Raw genomic sequence first — 12,888 nt, forward strand, 5'->3', positions numbered from 1 at the left:
CTCTACAACTCCCATAAGCCCTGAACTGGTACCTCATGCCAGAGTCAGGTTTTACCATCCCCTGCTATGCTTTTATTTGGGATGCTCAGCTCATCCCTTGGGCCTCTTAGGTCCCATTAGATCTTTGAGATTTGCAGCATTGGGTCTTCTGGGCTCTTTTTCTGTGGCTTCTCGGGACAGAGGGGCCTTGTCTCCCGGGTGTCTGGTCCGTTTAGGGTTGAACCACATCCTTCTGGTGGCTCTTGTTGCTTCTGAGGACCTTACTGTGAATTCCCACTTGAGGTTATACATATGCATGTGATATATGCACATGTATTTTTATGTTTTATATATATTAACATATGTATATTACGTGAAACAGGAAGCTATATCTCTACCACTAGTGCTATGGAGGATGTCTTATGCAAAGTCCAGATGAAAGAGGTTTCCCTATAAAAAGAAGTAGGAGCCTCTGCTTTTTCTGCCCTCCCCCATCTCCCCTGATATGGTCCTGACACATAAGAACTGTAGCTTTTGACACACGCTCAGGCCTTTGGCTTTTTTCAGGTCACTGGAAGCCTGCTCGTACATTTGTCTGCATTGGGGCTGGTTTTGTTGGTAGTTCTTTCTATTGCCTGTGGAGTTTTTTGATTCGTTTCAGGGTGGAAGAAGTCACTTAGAATGATTTCTCAATGGATTTCTTGATCATTAGTCAGTCTGGTCGGTTTAGATTTTTTAAGGAGTTTAGGCCCCAACAATAGAACTGGGAACAGTGGGAGCAAACCACAGACCGTCAGTTAGAATGAGTCCAGAATGGAGTGAGCAGTTCTCAGAAGTAATGATGGTTGACATAAAAGAAAGTGCCCCAATGCAGACAAATGTACGAGCAGCCTTCCAGTGACCTGAAAAAGGCCAAAGGCCTGAGCGTGTGTCAAAGGCTACAGGTCTTATGTGTCAGGAACATATCAGGGGAGATGGGGGTGGGCAGAAAAAGTCAAGGACTGGAATTGTGGCAGAATATCTTGATGCTTAAACAGAGACTCCTATTCACCTGGATGTTTAAGTTTTCTTAGAAATGTGATCCCTCTAACTGTATAAATATGTATACATATATTAGATTTAACATATACTTTAACATCTTTAACATGTATGGAACTACCTGCCGTCTACAGGAGGGAGTCGGGGAAAGGAAGGGAAAAGTTGGAACAGAAGATTTTGACTTGTTTTGAAGGTTTTGAAGGTCGATGCTGAAAAATTACTCATGCGTGTGTTTTGTAAATAAAAAGCTATAATAATAATAAAAAAAAAGAAATGTGATCTCTAACGTACATGAACTAGTGCTAAGTGAAATGAGGAGAACCAGGAGATCACTGTACACAGCAACAACAGATCCATATGAAGACCAACTGTGGACATGGCTCTTTTCGACAGTGAGATGATCCAGGCCAGTGCCAATGACCTTGTGATGAAGAGAGCCATCTCCACCCAGAGAGGGAACTATGGGGACTGAGTGTGCATCACAACACAGCATTTTCCCTCTTTTTGTCGTTGTTTGCTTGCATTTTGTTTTGTTTCTCATTTTTTCCCCTTTGATCTGATTTTTCTTGTGCTGCACCATAATTATAAATATGTATACATATATTGGATAGAACACATTTTTAACATGTTTAACATTAAAAAAAGATATAATTAGACATTTAAGATGCTGTGGCATCGATTAATTCATTGGTAGCCAAAATCAATAAATATTTGGTACCTTAAGAAAAAAAGAAAAGGAAATGTGATCTCTATTGGCAGGCACCCAGGTAGTTGAGAGAATCAAGAAGGTCTGGGCTTGAGTCCTTCTATTCCTAATTCTGGCCATGGGCATATGATCAAGCCTCTAAGTCTAGAAGTTGCATAGAAGGTGTCAGACTGCAAAGGTAGAGATCATTTTCCTACTGGAAGTTCTGTCCACTAATGAAATCACAGTTCTAGGCTCCCCCCACCCCCTGAAAAAAGAAATATTCTAAAATACATTTTTCATTTCCTGTAATTTCATTAGTGCTAATCGAGTGAATTGTATATAATACTACTATCTTTTTTTTTTTTTATTATTTCAGATGCCTGTCCCCATGTCCTATCCGATGCCCACCCATCAGCTACCTGTATATGGCATGGTAAGAAGCTCTCTAGCCTGAGTATGAGAGAAGTAGAACTGAGGTCCGTTATTGGCACTGATGGGAGTCACGACAACACTGGAAAATCAAGGGGCCTGGGATGTCCCTTCCCCCGAGTCCTAATGGTGGTGAATACTGTGTTCGGAAGGCCTTGGTGGAGGTTTCGGCCTCTGAGATAGGAGGGATTTAAACACTTGTTGACCTTTCCTCTAAATAATCCCTCGCCATTTTCTCACTTCATGCCAAAATATGACTGTGTACAATCTGTTCGTTTAATAAACCTTTCTTTTTGTCATGTGAAAAGAGATAGAAAGGTTAGCCCATCTAGGCTGATTGTTTCTGTGGCCTCTGCTCTCAGCTGGATACTTGGAAAAACAGGCTCTGTTCAGTGTCAGGGCCTCAGAGGCAAAGAACAAACCTTGGTTCCCTTCTGCTGGAGTCTGGAGACTCTCTTTTTTCATCTTTAGTAATGAGCTAAATCGGTAAGTAGCATTAGTAAAGAAGCTATGGCCCACCAAGAAAACCACCAGACAAAGTAGATGGATGTCAGAGAAAGCCAGCCATGAGAAAAGACCCTCAGGCAGAGCTGCTGGGGGGCCTTTGCTTGGGAGTAGCTACTATGTGGAAAAGCCATGTGCAGATAAGAGAAAAATGATTGTTGGTTCACTTGGCCAATCTGGTGCATCTTTTACAAAGATTTTCTACTTTGGTGTCTTTGTTTCTCTTGACCTGCTTTTTCACTCTTGGTTGTTTGTGACTTTGGGGATCTTGCACTCTGAACTGCATTGGGGGCAGGGCTTACCCGGGTGATTGCTTGGTTAGAAGGGCTAAAAGGGAGAAATTCAAGATGGCGGCCCAGAAGTACCGGATGCCTGCGAGAGCAAGAGAACCATGATTTGCTCCTGTTTCTCTAGCTGGGGCTTTACGATTACAACAACCCTAGGAGATCGGGGTTCAATTTGATCAGCATTTTGCAAACAGCCATCCTGGGCTGGGCTGTATGCCACCCATCGGGGATACAAAAACAATACTAATGATAGCCAGTCTTTATTAAGCATTTGAAGGTTTGCAAAGTGCTTTATGATTATCTCATTTGATCCTTACAAAGGACTCTGGAAGGGAGGCACTATTTTCATCCTTACGTTACAGATGGGGAACCTGAGGCAAATGGTGGTAAACTGACTTTTGCAGCGAACAAGCATCTGGGGCTAGATTTGAAGCCAAATCTTGCTGATTGCAGGCCCTGTGTGCCATTTACCATGTCAGCCAACTGCCTTAGTGAAACTGTCTCTGCCCTCGAGGTAGTGATGCAAGTATCTCCTGACTTGAGAGATGAGAAAACGTGAGATTCAGAGACATTAAAGATATCGCCTATTGGAGCCAGAATATATTTAGGGGTCTTACTTCCAAGCCCGATGCCAGAAGTGGCAATTAGGAAGAAGGCTGGATCGTTGGTGTAGCTCATCTGAGATTCTTTTTCTACATAAGTTGACTTTTTAAAACAATGTATTTTACCAGCTGGTGGTGCCTTCTTTTTCTTTGTTTCTTCTTAAATTTAGAATATGGGCTATTTGGCTTGCTTCATATGTCTACCAGCTTGGTCTACGGCATGTGGTTTGTGGGAGATGTGCTATTGTTTTTCTTGACATTGTATATTTTATTGGGAGAACTGTTCACCTCACCTTTCCCCCCCTACTGTTTCATGTTTGATTTTTGGCCTTTTCAACTCACAGGTACAGACACCACTGGGAGCCGTCCCCCTCGTGACTTCCCAGCCTTTAATTTATGCACAGCCAGGCCTAACGACCACTAACCCTTTTGCTCCTGTCTCTGGACCCCAGGTACGTAGGAGGTCGGAGAGGGGGCGTATGAGCCAAGGTTGTGAAGTAAATTGTGTGCTGGAGCCCAGCATCGACAGAGTACCTGGAGCGAATAGATATAGTAAAAGACACTTTCCTTTGGAAAAGGAAAGGTCTTCCTTTCTTCATTGAATTTCTCAGAGTTCATGGCTTGGGTGCTTCTGGGATGTACTCCTGTTTGGACAAGAAGGAACACTCATTCCGCTATCTTCATTAGTACCTTTGGTACCAATTACACCATTGTGTAAAATTGAGCTGCTCTCATCACATCAGGGACCTTGAGGTGGGCATTTTTTTTAAGTCATAAAGCATTTCTTTTCCTCCTCTCCACCTCCCTCTGTTCACTAAAATGGAAAGCCGCGTAGAATCTTGTAGCATATAAGCATAGTCAGGAAAAACAAATCCCCACCTTAGCCACACCCACAAATGGCTGTTCTCGTCTGCTCTTTGAGCCCTTCCTTTCTTTGGGAGAAGGTGGGCAACATATTTCATTATTAGTGCTCTGGAAGCCATAATGTTGGTCAGTCTTTAATAATCGTTTGTTTTGACAGTATTTTCAGTATTCTAGAAGTTATTCTTTTGTTTCTGCTCACTTCTGTCCAAATCACTTTGGAATTGTGGTTAGTCGTCGTATTGATCGGAATCCTTAAGTCTTTTAAGGTTGATTATCTTTACGGTATTATTGCTATGGTAGAAATTGTTCTCTTGGTTCTTCCCACTTTATTTTGCATAAGTTCATACACATCTTCCCAAGCTTTTCTGAAACCTCTTTATCATGGTCCAATAGTATTCCATCACAGCCGTGTACTTCAACTTGTTGAGTCTCAGTTTCTTGCTCTTTGCCACCACAGAAAGAGCTGCCAGAAATAATTTTTGGTACAAATAGATCCTTTTCCTTATTTTTAAAAAAAATTTCTTTGGGGTTTAGAAATGGAAGTGATATTACTGAGTCAAAAAGTATTCACAGTTTAGTAATTGAGAGGGCACAGCTGCAAATTATTTTCCAGAAATGCTGGACCATAGTCCATCTGATATGGACACAACCCCTCCAACATTTGTTATTCTCTTTTTTGTCATCTTTATTAAATTGATGGGTAGGAAATAGGCCTCAGAGTTGTGTTGATTTGTATTTCTCTACTTATTAGTGAGTTAGAACATGTTTTCATATAGCTCTAGAGGTAGCAGATTTTGTCAGGTAGTGAGACCTCTCCCCTCCCAGGAGCCAAGGTCTTTAGGTTTATTTCACGTTCTGCATCTAATCTGGTTCACCCATCATTCTCTCTGTTTCCTTCTAAGTTGTTTTTTTTTTTTTTTTTTAACAGTTAGAGCTTTCTAGTGTAGTTTGAGATCTGGTTCTGCTAAATTCCCTTCCTTTCTTGACCTTTTGTTCCCCCAGATGAAAAAAATAAACAAAACTGCTTTGTTGTCAAACTCAAGCAGAAATGGGGGCCATATATCGGCTTGGTTTTCAAATGTAATGTTACATAGGTTTTATTGTATTTCCCAGTTAAATTTTAATCTGTAGGGCTCCATGTTTGATGCCTCTGTCAAGTAATTCTTTGATAATTTAATTGTCATGGCATGGAATAAGGAAATTTATTTAGGAAGTGTTGTCATTTTGATGATGCTGGCTCAGCCTAAGCCTGGCCTTTCTTTTCACTTGTTGGCAATTCCCTTCCCTGCTTTTTGCAATGGTGTCAACCATCCATCATTTGCCTGGAAGCCCTCATCCTGTCTAGTTTTCCCTGTTGATGTAGCCATAGAGCTGTACTTTATACTGTTCCCTTTCTTCCTGGCAACAGTGAGACTTGCCTTGTAACAAAGAAAAACAATTAAACAGCCCAAAAGATAGCGCAATTATGAATCATGGGGAATGATGAGGACTCATAGTCTCACATCCTCCACAGTTCCTCCAGCTAAAGTATCTTTTTTTCCAAAACTGACCATCAATTAATATAATTATCTTGCTGGCTGACTTGGCTCTCTGTGAGCCTGAATGTCTAAATCATAAAAAAAAAAAACCTACATATTCAGTACCTTTTATGTTTCTGAATTAATGGATATTCCTGGGCAATAAGAAATGAAGAAAGGGATGGATTCAGAAAAACCTTGGAAGACGTATAAATTGAGCCAGAATAAAGTGAACAGAATCCCAAGATCCACAGACAGTGACTTCAAAAAGACAAACGGTTCTGATCAAAGCATGGCCAAGACTGTCCAGAGAGAGGAACCAGAGTGAAGCCTGTGAGACTCAGAGGCAGAGTGAGATGTACATTTTGTGACATGGCTAGTTGGCGGAGGGGGAAGTTGAGGAGAAGAGGTGGGAAGGCTAATGATAGTGATAGAAAATGAGAAAGAACAAAGAAATGCCGGGAAGACAATGAACAGGTGGAAGGAAGAAATGTGGTTACCCCTTCCCTCCATTAGTGATGACCTTTTTCTCTACCCTTGGCAGATATCGCAGAACATTTTGTTCTGTACTTTTTAAATGATTTCTCTTGACTTTTGTTCTTTTAGAGGAAACTTTTTAGTTGTGTCCTGCTTTCTAGAGCCCCCACACTGGGGTGATTAATTATACCATCTTAGTGGAGAAGTGATAAGCTGGGACTCCTGAGGAGGGTGGGAACATGGAGTCCATTTATTCCAAGGACTTTCCCTTTTTTATACTCTCATATCCTTATGTAACAAAAACAGTGGGCATGGGCCCAGTATATACTGTGCATGTGGGATCACATAAACAACTTGCTATTGTATGTCGTTTGCCACCTGGTATCCCTCTGCCTCAGGCACGACACAGGTTGTCACCAACTGGCTCCTCAGGAAGGCCGAGAGCCCTCAGGGGAGATGGGAGCCAAACCAGACATTGTCAGCAGGTTCCCTCTGGGCTGAAGGGTCTTCTACCTCCTCCAGACTTTCCCCACTGACTGTGACCCTCTACAAACTTTACATTATTTTTCCTTATTCTGTTATGTAACCTCATCTCATCTTTGGGGCCAAACTTAGGCTTTGATTTCCTGACCTTGATTTTTTGATCATTCTGTAGTTTATTTCTGCATTGTTCTTTGAATTGACATTGTGTAGTTTGTGTCTTGATTCGCTGGCTTCCCTCTGCATCAGTACATGTAGATCTTTTCTAGGCTTTTCAGTATCTATCAATCACAGACATCATTTCTTACAGCATAGTTATAGTCTGTTACATTCATGGAGCACAAGGAGCCATTCCCCATTCTATGGGCATATGCTTTGTTTCCAATTCATTGTTATCACCCAAAGTGCTGCTCTAACATTGTAGATCTACATAAAGACTTTCTTTTTATTCATGGCCTCCTTGGGGGATAGGATTAGTGATTGAATCTCCGGGTCAAAGGATATAGACAGTTGTACTATTTTTTTGCACATGGTTTTTATCACATCATGTATTAGTGTGCCTGTATTTCTGCCATCCCTCCCAGATGAACTATTGCCATGCTTTATCATGTCGACCAGCTTGCTGGCCGTGAATGAAAACTTTCAAGTGGTTTGGATTTACATTGCTCTTCTTTTTAGTGATTTGGAACAACATACATATTCATATATGTGTGTGTTATACATATTTGTGTGTGTAGATAAATACATACATAAGCATACTCTGCCAAGAAAAACCCAAATGGGGTCATGAAGACTCAAACATGACTGGAAAATGATTGAATAACAACATACATGCGCACATATGATACACGTGTTATGGACTTATATATGTGGATATGTGATCTATGTAGAGATGTGAGTGTGTGCCTGTGAGTTGTCAATATCTTGGATAACAAACCCTTATCTGAGAAATTTGATCCAAATTTACTTCCTTTTTGGCTGCTCCTCTCCCTGTTCTAGATGCATTCATTTTGTTTGTTTACAAGTTTTTCAACCTCATGTGATCAGAATGATCTTTATTCTTTTGTTTTGCTTTGTCCCTTTTTAGTGACCCAATCTGTGTCTTGGCCATGGTTGGGGGGAGGCATGTGGTCTGCTTCTCTTCGTCTTTGTTTTCACTCTTGAGCATTCAGATCATATACTTAGGGTGAATTGAGTAGGAAACATGCTATTTGCTCTCAAGTTGGTCTGAGGCTCATTTTGGCCAACCTGCTTTGCAGTTTCCCAATGGTTTTAGCAGACAGGGAGTTCTTTCCAAAGTAATTTGTTTCCAGGCTCATCAAATTCAGGCTCTTTCTGCTTCTCCCTTGCCTATCTAGTCTTTGATCATTACTGATTTATAATATAGATCTGAAAGTGCTGTTTCCTCTTCATTTTTATTCTTTTTTTCATTATTTCCCTTAATATTTTAAATCTTTAGATTTCCCAATGAATCTTCTTATTTTATTGAATTTTAGAAAGTATTCCTTAAATAATCTGTTCGGCATAGCATTAAAATAGTAAGTTAACTTTAGTAATCCATTTATTCATATTTTTTTCAGATAAAGAGTCATTATATTTTGTCAAAAGCTTCTATTAATAGTGTCATGACTTGTATTGTTTTTATTAACATGATCTAGTAGTTTTCCTAATAATGAAGCAGCCCTGCATTTCTGGTGTAAATCCAATGTGGTCATAATGTATAGTCTTTTTAATATGTTGTAGCCTCTTTGCTTGTATTTTATTCAATATTTTTATATTGGTATTCATTGGCAATAATGGTCTATAGGTTTCCTTCCCTGCTGGTTTAGGTACCAGGACTATATATGTGTCATAGAAGGAGTTTAGATTTCCTATTTTGGCAAAAAATTAATAATATTGGAATTAATATTTTTCATTGAATGCTTGATAGAATTTCTAAATCTGTTTTTCCTCCTTGTGGCTTGTTTAGGGTTTTTTTTTTTTCTGAGATTGAGTTATTAAATTTTCTATTTTTGTTCATTGAATGTAGATGATTTATATTTTAAAAATATTCATCTGGTTCATTTGTTATCAATTTTATTGGTGTATAATTGAGCAAAATAAATTTTAATAATTTATTTCCTATATTTTACATAAGTTACCTGACCTTTTAGTGCTCTGTGTACTTCCTAAGAGGGAGTTTTCTCATCTTGAGGTTACCCATATTTTAAAAAAACTATAAGTTCAGTCCCTGTCTCTATACCTAGTTTTTTAATAATAGCTTTTTATTTGCAAAATACATACCGAGATAGTTTTCAACATTCACCCCTGCAAAACCCTGTGTTCCAAATCCCTCCCCTTCCCTTCTCCCCAGACAGCAAGCAATTTAATATTCGTTAAACATGTGCAGTTCTTCTATACCTATTTCCACACTTGTGGTGCACAAGAAAAATCAGATCCAAAAGAGGAAAAATGAGAAAGAAAACACACACACACACACACGGTGAAAATACTATGTTGTGATCCACATTCAGTCTTCACAGTACTCTCTCCATCATAAGTCTATTGAAATTGGTCTAAATCATCTCATTGTTGAAAAGAGCCAAGCCTATCAGAGTTGATTATCACATAATCTTGTTGTATAGCTGGCTTCACTCAGCATCAGTTCATGAAATATGTGGATTTCTTTATGTTCCCATTCAGCAATCATCAGAAGTTTATCATATCTAGTTATTCAGGTCCTTGACTTGTTTCTTGATTATTGGTGTGTTTTGTTTTGATATTTTAGGTTTTGTTGTTGAGTGTGTGTGTGTGTGTGTGTGTGTGTGTGTGTGTGTGTGTGTGTGTGTGAAAGGGCACATTTAAATCTCCAGCTGTCTTTTTGCTATTTATTTCTTCTTGTAATTTGATTAAGTTTTCCTTTAAATATAGTGATGATATACCATTTGGGGTGTGTGTGTGTGTGTGTGTGTGTGTAAGGTATTGATGTATTTTACTATCTATGGTGCCTTTAATTAATGTCTTTTGATGTCTTTTTTTCCTACTGCTTTGTCTAAGATCATGATTGCTGCTCTCCAAATTAAAATTTTGCCTGAGCCACACTAAATTCTTCTTTAGCCCCTCATTTTAATTCTGTGTGAATCTTTTTGTTTCAAGTGTGTTTCTAGTAAACGATCCATTCTGCTTTCTAATTCCCTCTGCTCCCTTCCTTTATTTTATAAGCGAACTCATCCTCTTCATGTTTATTGTTATGATTGTTAATTTTTAATTTTTTCCCATCATCTCCTCTTTAACTTATTCTTGTCTTTCTTTTATTCCCTTATTTATAAAGAAGACATTGGTGAAAGAAAGGGTTCCACACTATTCATCTGTAATTGAAAGTGGTCTGCTCCCTCTCCTCTATTCTTCCTCTTTCCTGCACCTACTGCACCTTTTCATAGGTTCTTTCATTTTCATCCTCTTTATGAGACATCCTTCAAAAGGGAAATATTGAAGATCCCCTCTGCAGAGACATATCTGGTCTTGTCCACAGGTTTTCTAAAAGAAGAGCTTGGGGGAAAAGACTAGGTCTGGGAATGCCTAATTTCCTAATTCCCTGGAATAATACATAGAGCAGGAAAGGATCTGAGAGCTTTGTTCAGTTTAATCATCATAATGTTAATAGTAATAATAATTATCGCTGGTGTTAGGCTAGGTGCTACTATCCGGAATAGATTGCATAGTCTGAAGTCAGGAAGACCCGAGTTCAGATCCAGCTGTAGGCACTTTGTAGTTGTATGCTGTGTTCAAGTCTCTTCACCTCCTTCTACTTCACCTGCCACTTGGGGGCAATAATAACCTCTCTCCCAGGTTTGTTGTGGGGATTGAATGAAGTGATGTAAAACCCATTGGAATGTGAATGTAAAATAAATGACAAATGTAAAATGAAGTTTGTAAAGCCCAGTACCTGGTGCCATGTAAATACTTAGTCCCTTCCTCTCTTTCCATTTTGCAGATGAAAAAACTAAGAGGCTGGGAGAAGTTAAATGACTTGTTCAGGGTCACCCAGTTAGTAATTATCTGACACAAAATGTGGTTTTAGATCTTCCTGATTCTGAGCCCAGTACTCTATGTACTCGGCTGCTTGGTTGAAGCTGTTTTCTATTTTGTTTAATAATTTTATTATTGGCACGATTTTGCTTCAGTGTTATGTCTATAGTGATGTTGATAAGGTTTAGATTTAGGGACCCAACATGAAATTAGGGTTTCTGGTGGTCAGGGAGTTAAATGATAAGGTCTAGTGGCAGGTTCAGGGTTCAGGGAACCAAATGGAGAGGTTTGGCTCCCCTGCAACCCTTTGGGATTTGGTACAAAGATAGGGAGTTTGAGGGATTCCCTTCTGGCAGCTCAGAGGTTCTATGTAAAAGAATTTACAGACCCGAAAACTTAGATTGATAAAAGGATTTATTATGGGGATTGGAAGTAAGGTTAGAAATCCTGACAGAGAGGCATAAAGTCTGCTTAGGAAATAGGTGAGGATAAAGAGAGGATGGCACTGGAAAGAGTATTCCAGTGCACAGAGGCTCCTCGGCATAGCATGGCATGTTTGGAACCTCTGCAAAGAGAGGGTTTTAGTTTGGCTCTTTTATAATGGGGGCTTTGGCTACAAGCTGAAGGGGGCCCGCGGGTGGAGTCCCAAGTTGGCTCCTCGCTGGGTTTCAGCTTCAAGCTGGAATTTGAATTGAATTCCATGGGTTTCAGGACTGAGCCGACCCCACCCAGATAACAACCATGAAACTGTTTGTCTCTTGGGGCAGGGGCCCTCACGGAGGCAGAGTTGAAGGAGATTTTCTCCTTCAAGGATTTTCAGAGTTGCGGGGTCCCTTCTTCACTGTAAAGTTTCCCTTTCTTTCAGTCATAGATTTGGAACTGGAAGGGCTCTTGAAATCATCTAATCTGATGCTCTCATTTTCCTGATGAGGAAATTGAGGTCCCAAGAAAATGACCTAAACTTGCTTAAGGTCACATTTTAAGTATCAGAGCCCAGGCAGGAGACCAGATCTTCTCAGTCCAGATCTGATCTATCTTAAGGCTTCATTTTTGTCTCCTCTGATGTTGAGCTGTTGAGACACCAGAAGCCAACAAAGAGCACATATTTGGAGTTGGTGAAAAAAAAAAATGGTAGTGATTGGTTAACTTCAAACTAGAAGAAATGGGTCAAAATGATTTACTTTTTGTATTTTTCTCTCTCCTTTCTGTCTCTCCCTCCCTCCCCCTTCTCCCTTCCTCTCCTCTCCCTCCTTTCCTTCTTCTTCCTGTTTTCCTCCTCTTCTTGTTCCTTTTCTCTCCTTTACTTCCTCCTCCCTCTCCCTGTCCATTTCTCTCCTCCATCACCCTCATCTCTCTTTTCTCTGTCTTCTTTTGTCCTTTTTCTCTCTCCCCTACCACTTTCTTTCTTTGTGTCCTTTTCTCTTACCTCCCTTCTCCTCCCTTTCCTTCCTCTCTTCTGTCTCTCCTCCTGCCTTTCTTTCTCTCTGTCCCCTTATCTCTCCTCCCCCTTTGTCTTTCTCTCCTTCTACCACTCTCTGTCCTCTCTCCTCCCATCACTTTTTCTGTCTTCCTACTTCCCTTTCTTTTTCTCTCCTATCTCTCCCTTTCTCCCCTCCTTCTTTTCCCCCTTTTTTTCCACAGAGCCACTTCATGTAGAGCTCCCGGGCAGGAGATGTGCTACAACTCACCATGGGCACAAAGAAGAGGAAATGAACAATCGCCTTTTGGGTAGCATAGGGTTAGAACCAGGGCAGTCTTTTCCAGTGTAATAAAAATCGAATAACAATTCCAGTGATCTTGAGATTCTTATTGATCATCATAACGGTGTGAAATGCAGTTTTTGAACTCAAGAAACCTTTCGATGGCAAGTAAAGTCTTCAAGCTGGAAGGGGAAGGAGGAAGAAGTGGCTATAAGGGGAGAAGGGGGAAGGAAAATGGACATTATCCATTTGTACGTGAGCTGAGCAGAGACTGGGAATAGAATATTGTATCTGATTTACACTGCTCCCAGGTTT

General features: G+C 40.1%; 1 protein-coding gene across 1 annotated transcript in view; it reads left to right on the forward strand.

Moving 5' to 3' along the window:
• Positions 1 to 12,664, forward strand: part of LOC127542947 (phosphatidylinositol-binding clathrin assembly protein-like) — a 47,082-nt gene extending 34,418 nt beyond the window's left edge. The window contains exons 18-20 of the mRNA XM_051968897.1: positions 2,082 to 2,138; positions 3,872 to 3,979; positions 12,515 to 12,664. Coding sequence (XP_051824857.1) covers positions 2,082 to 2,138; positions 3,872 to 3,979; positions 12,515 to 12,529 — 180 coding nt within the window. The 3' untranslated portion in view covers positions 12,530 to 12,664. The remainder of the gene's footprint in view (positions 1 to 2,081; positions 2,139 to 3,871; positions 3,980 to 12,514) is intronic.
• The last annotated feature ends 224 nt before the right edge of the window (positions 12,665 to 12,888 follow it).

Source organism: Antechinus flavipes, chromosome X (assembly GCF_016432865.1).
Source record: "Antechinus flavipes isolate AdamAnt ecotype Samford, QLD, Australia chromosome X, AdamAnt_v2, whole genome shotgun sequence".
Classification (NCBI taxonomy): domain Eukaryota; kingdom Metazoa; phylum Chordata; class Mammalia; order Dasyuromorphia; family Dasyuridae; genus Antechinus; species Antechinus flavipes.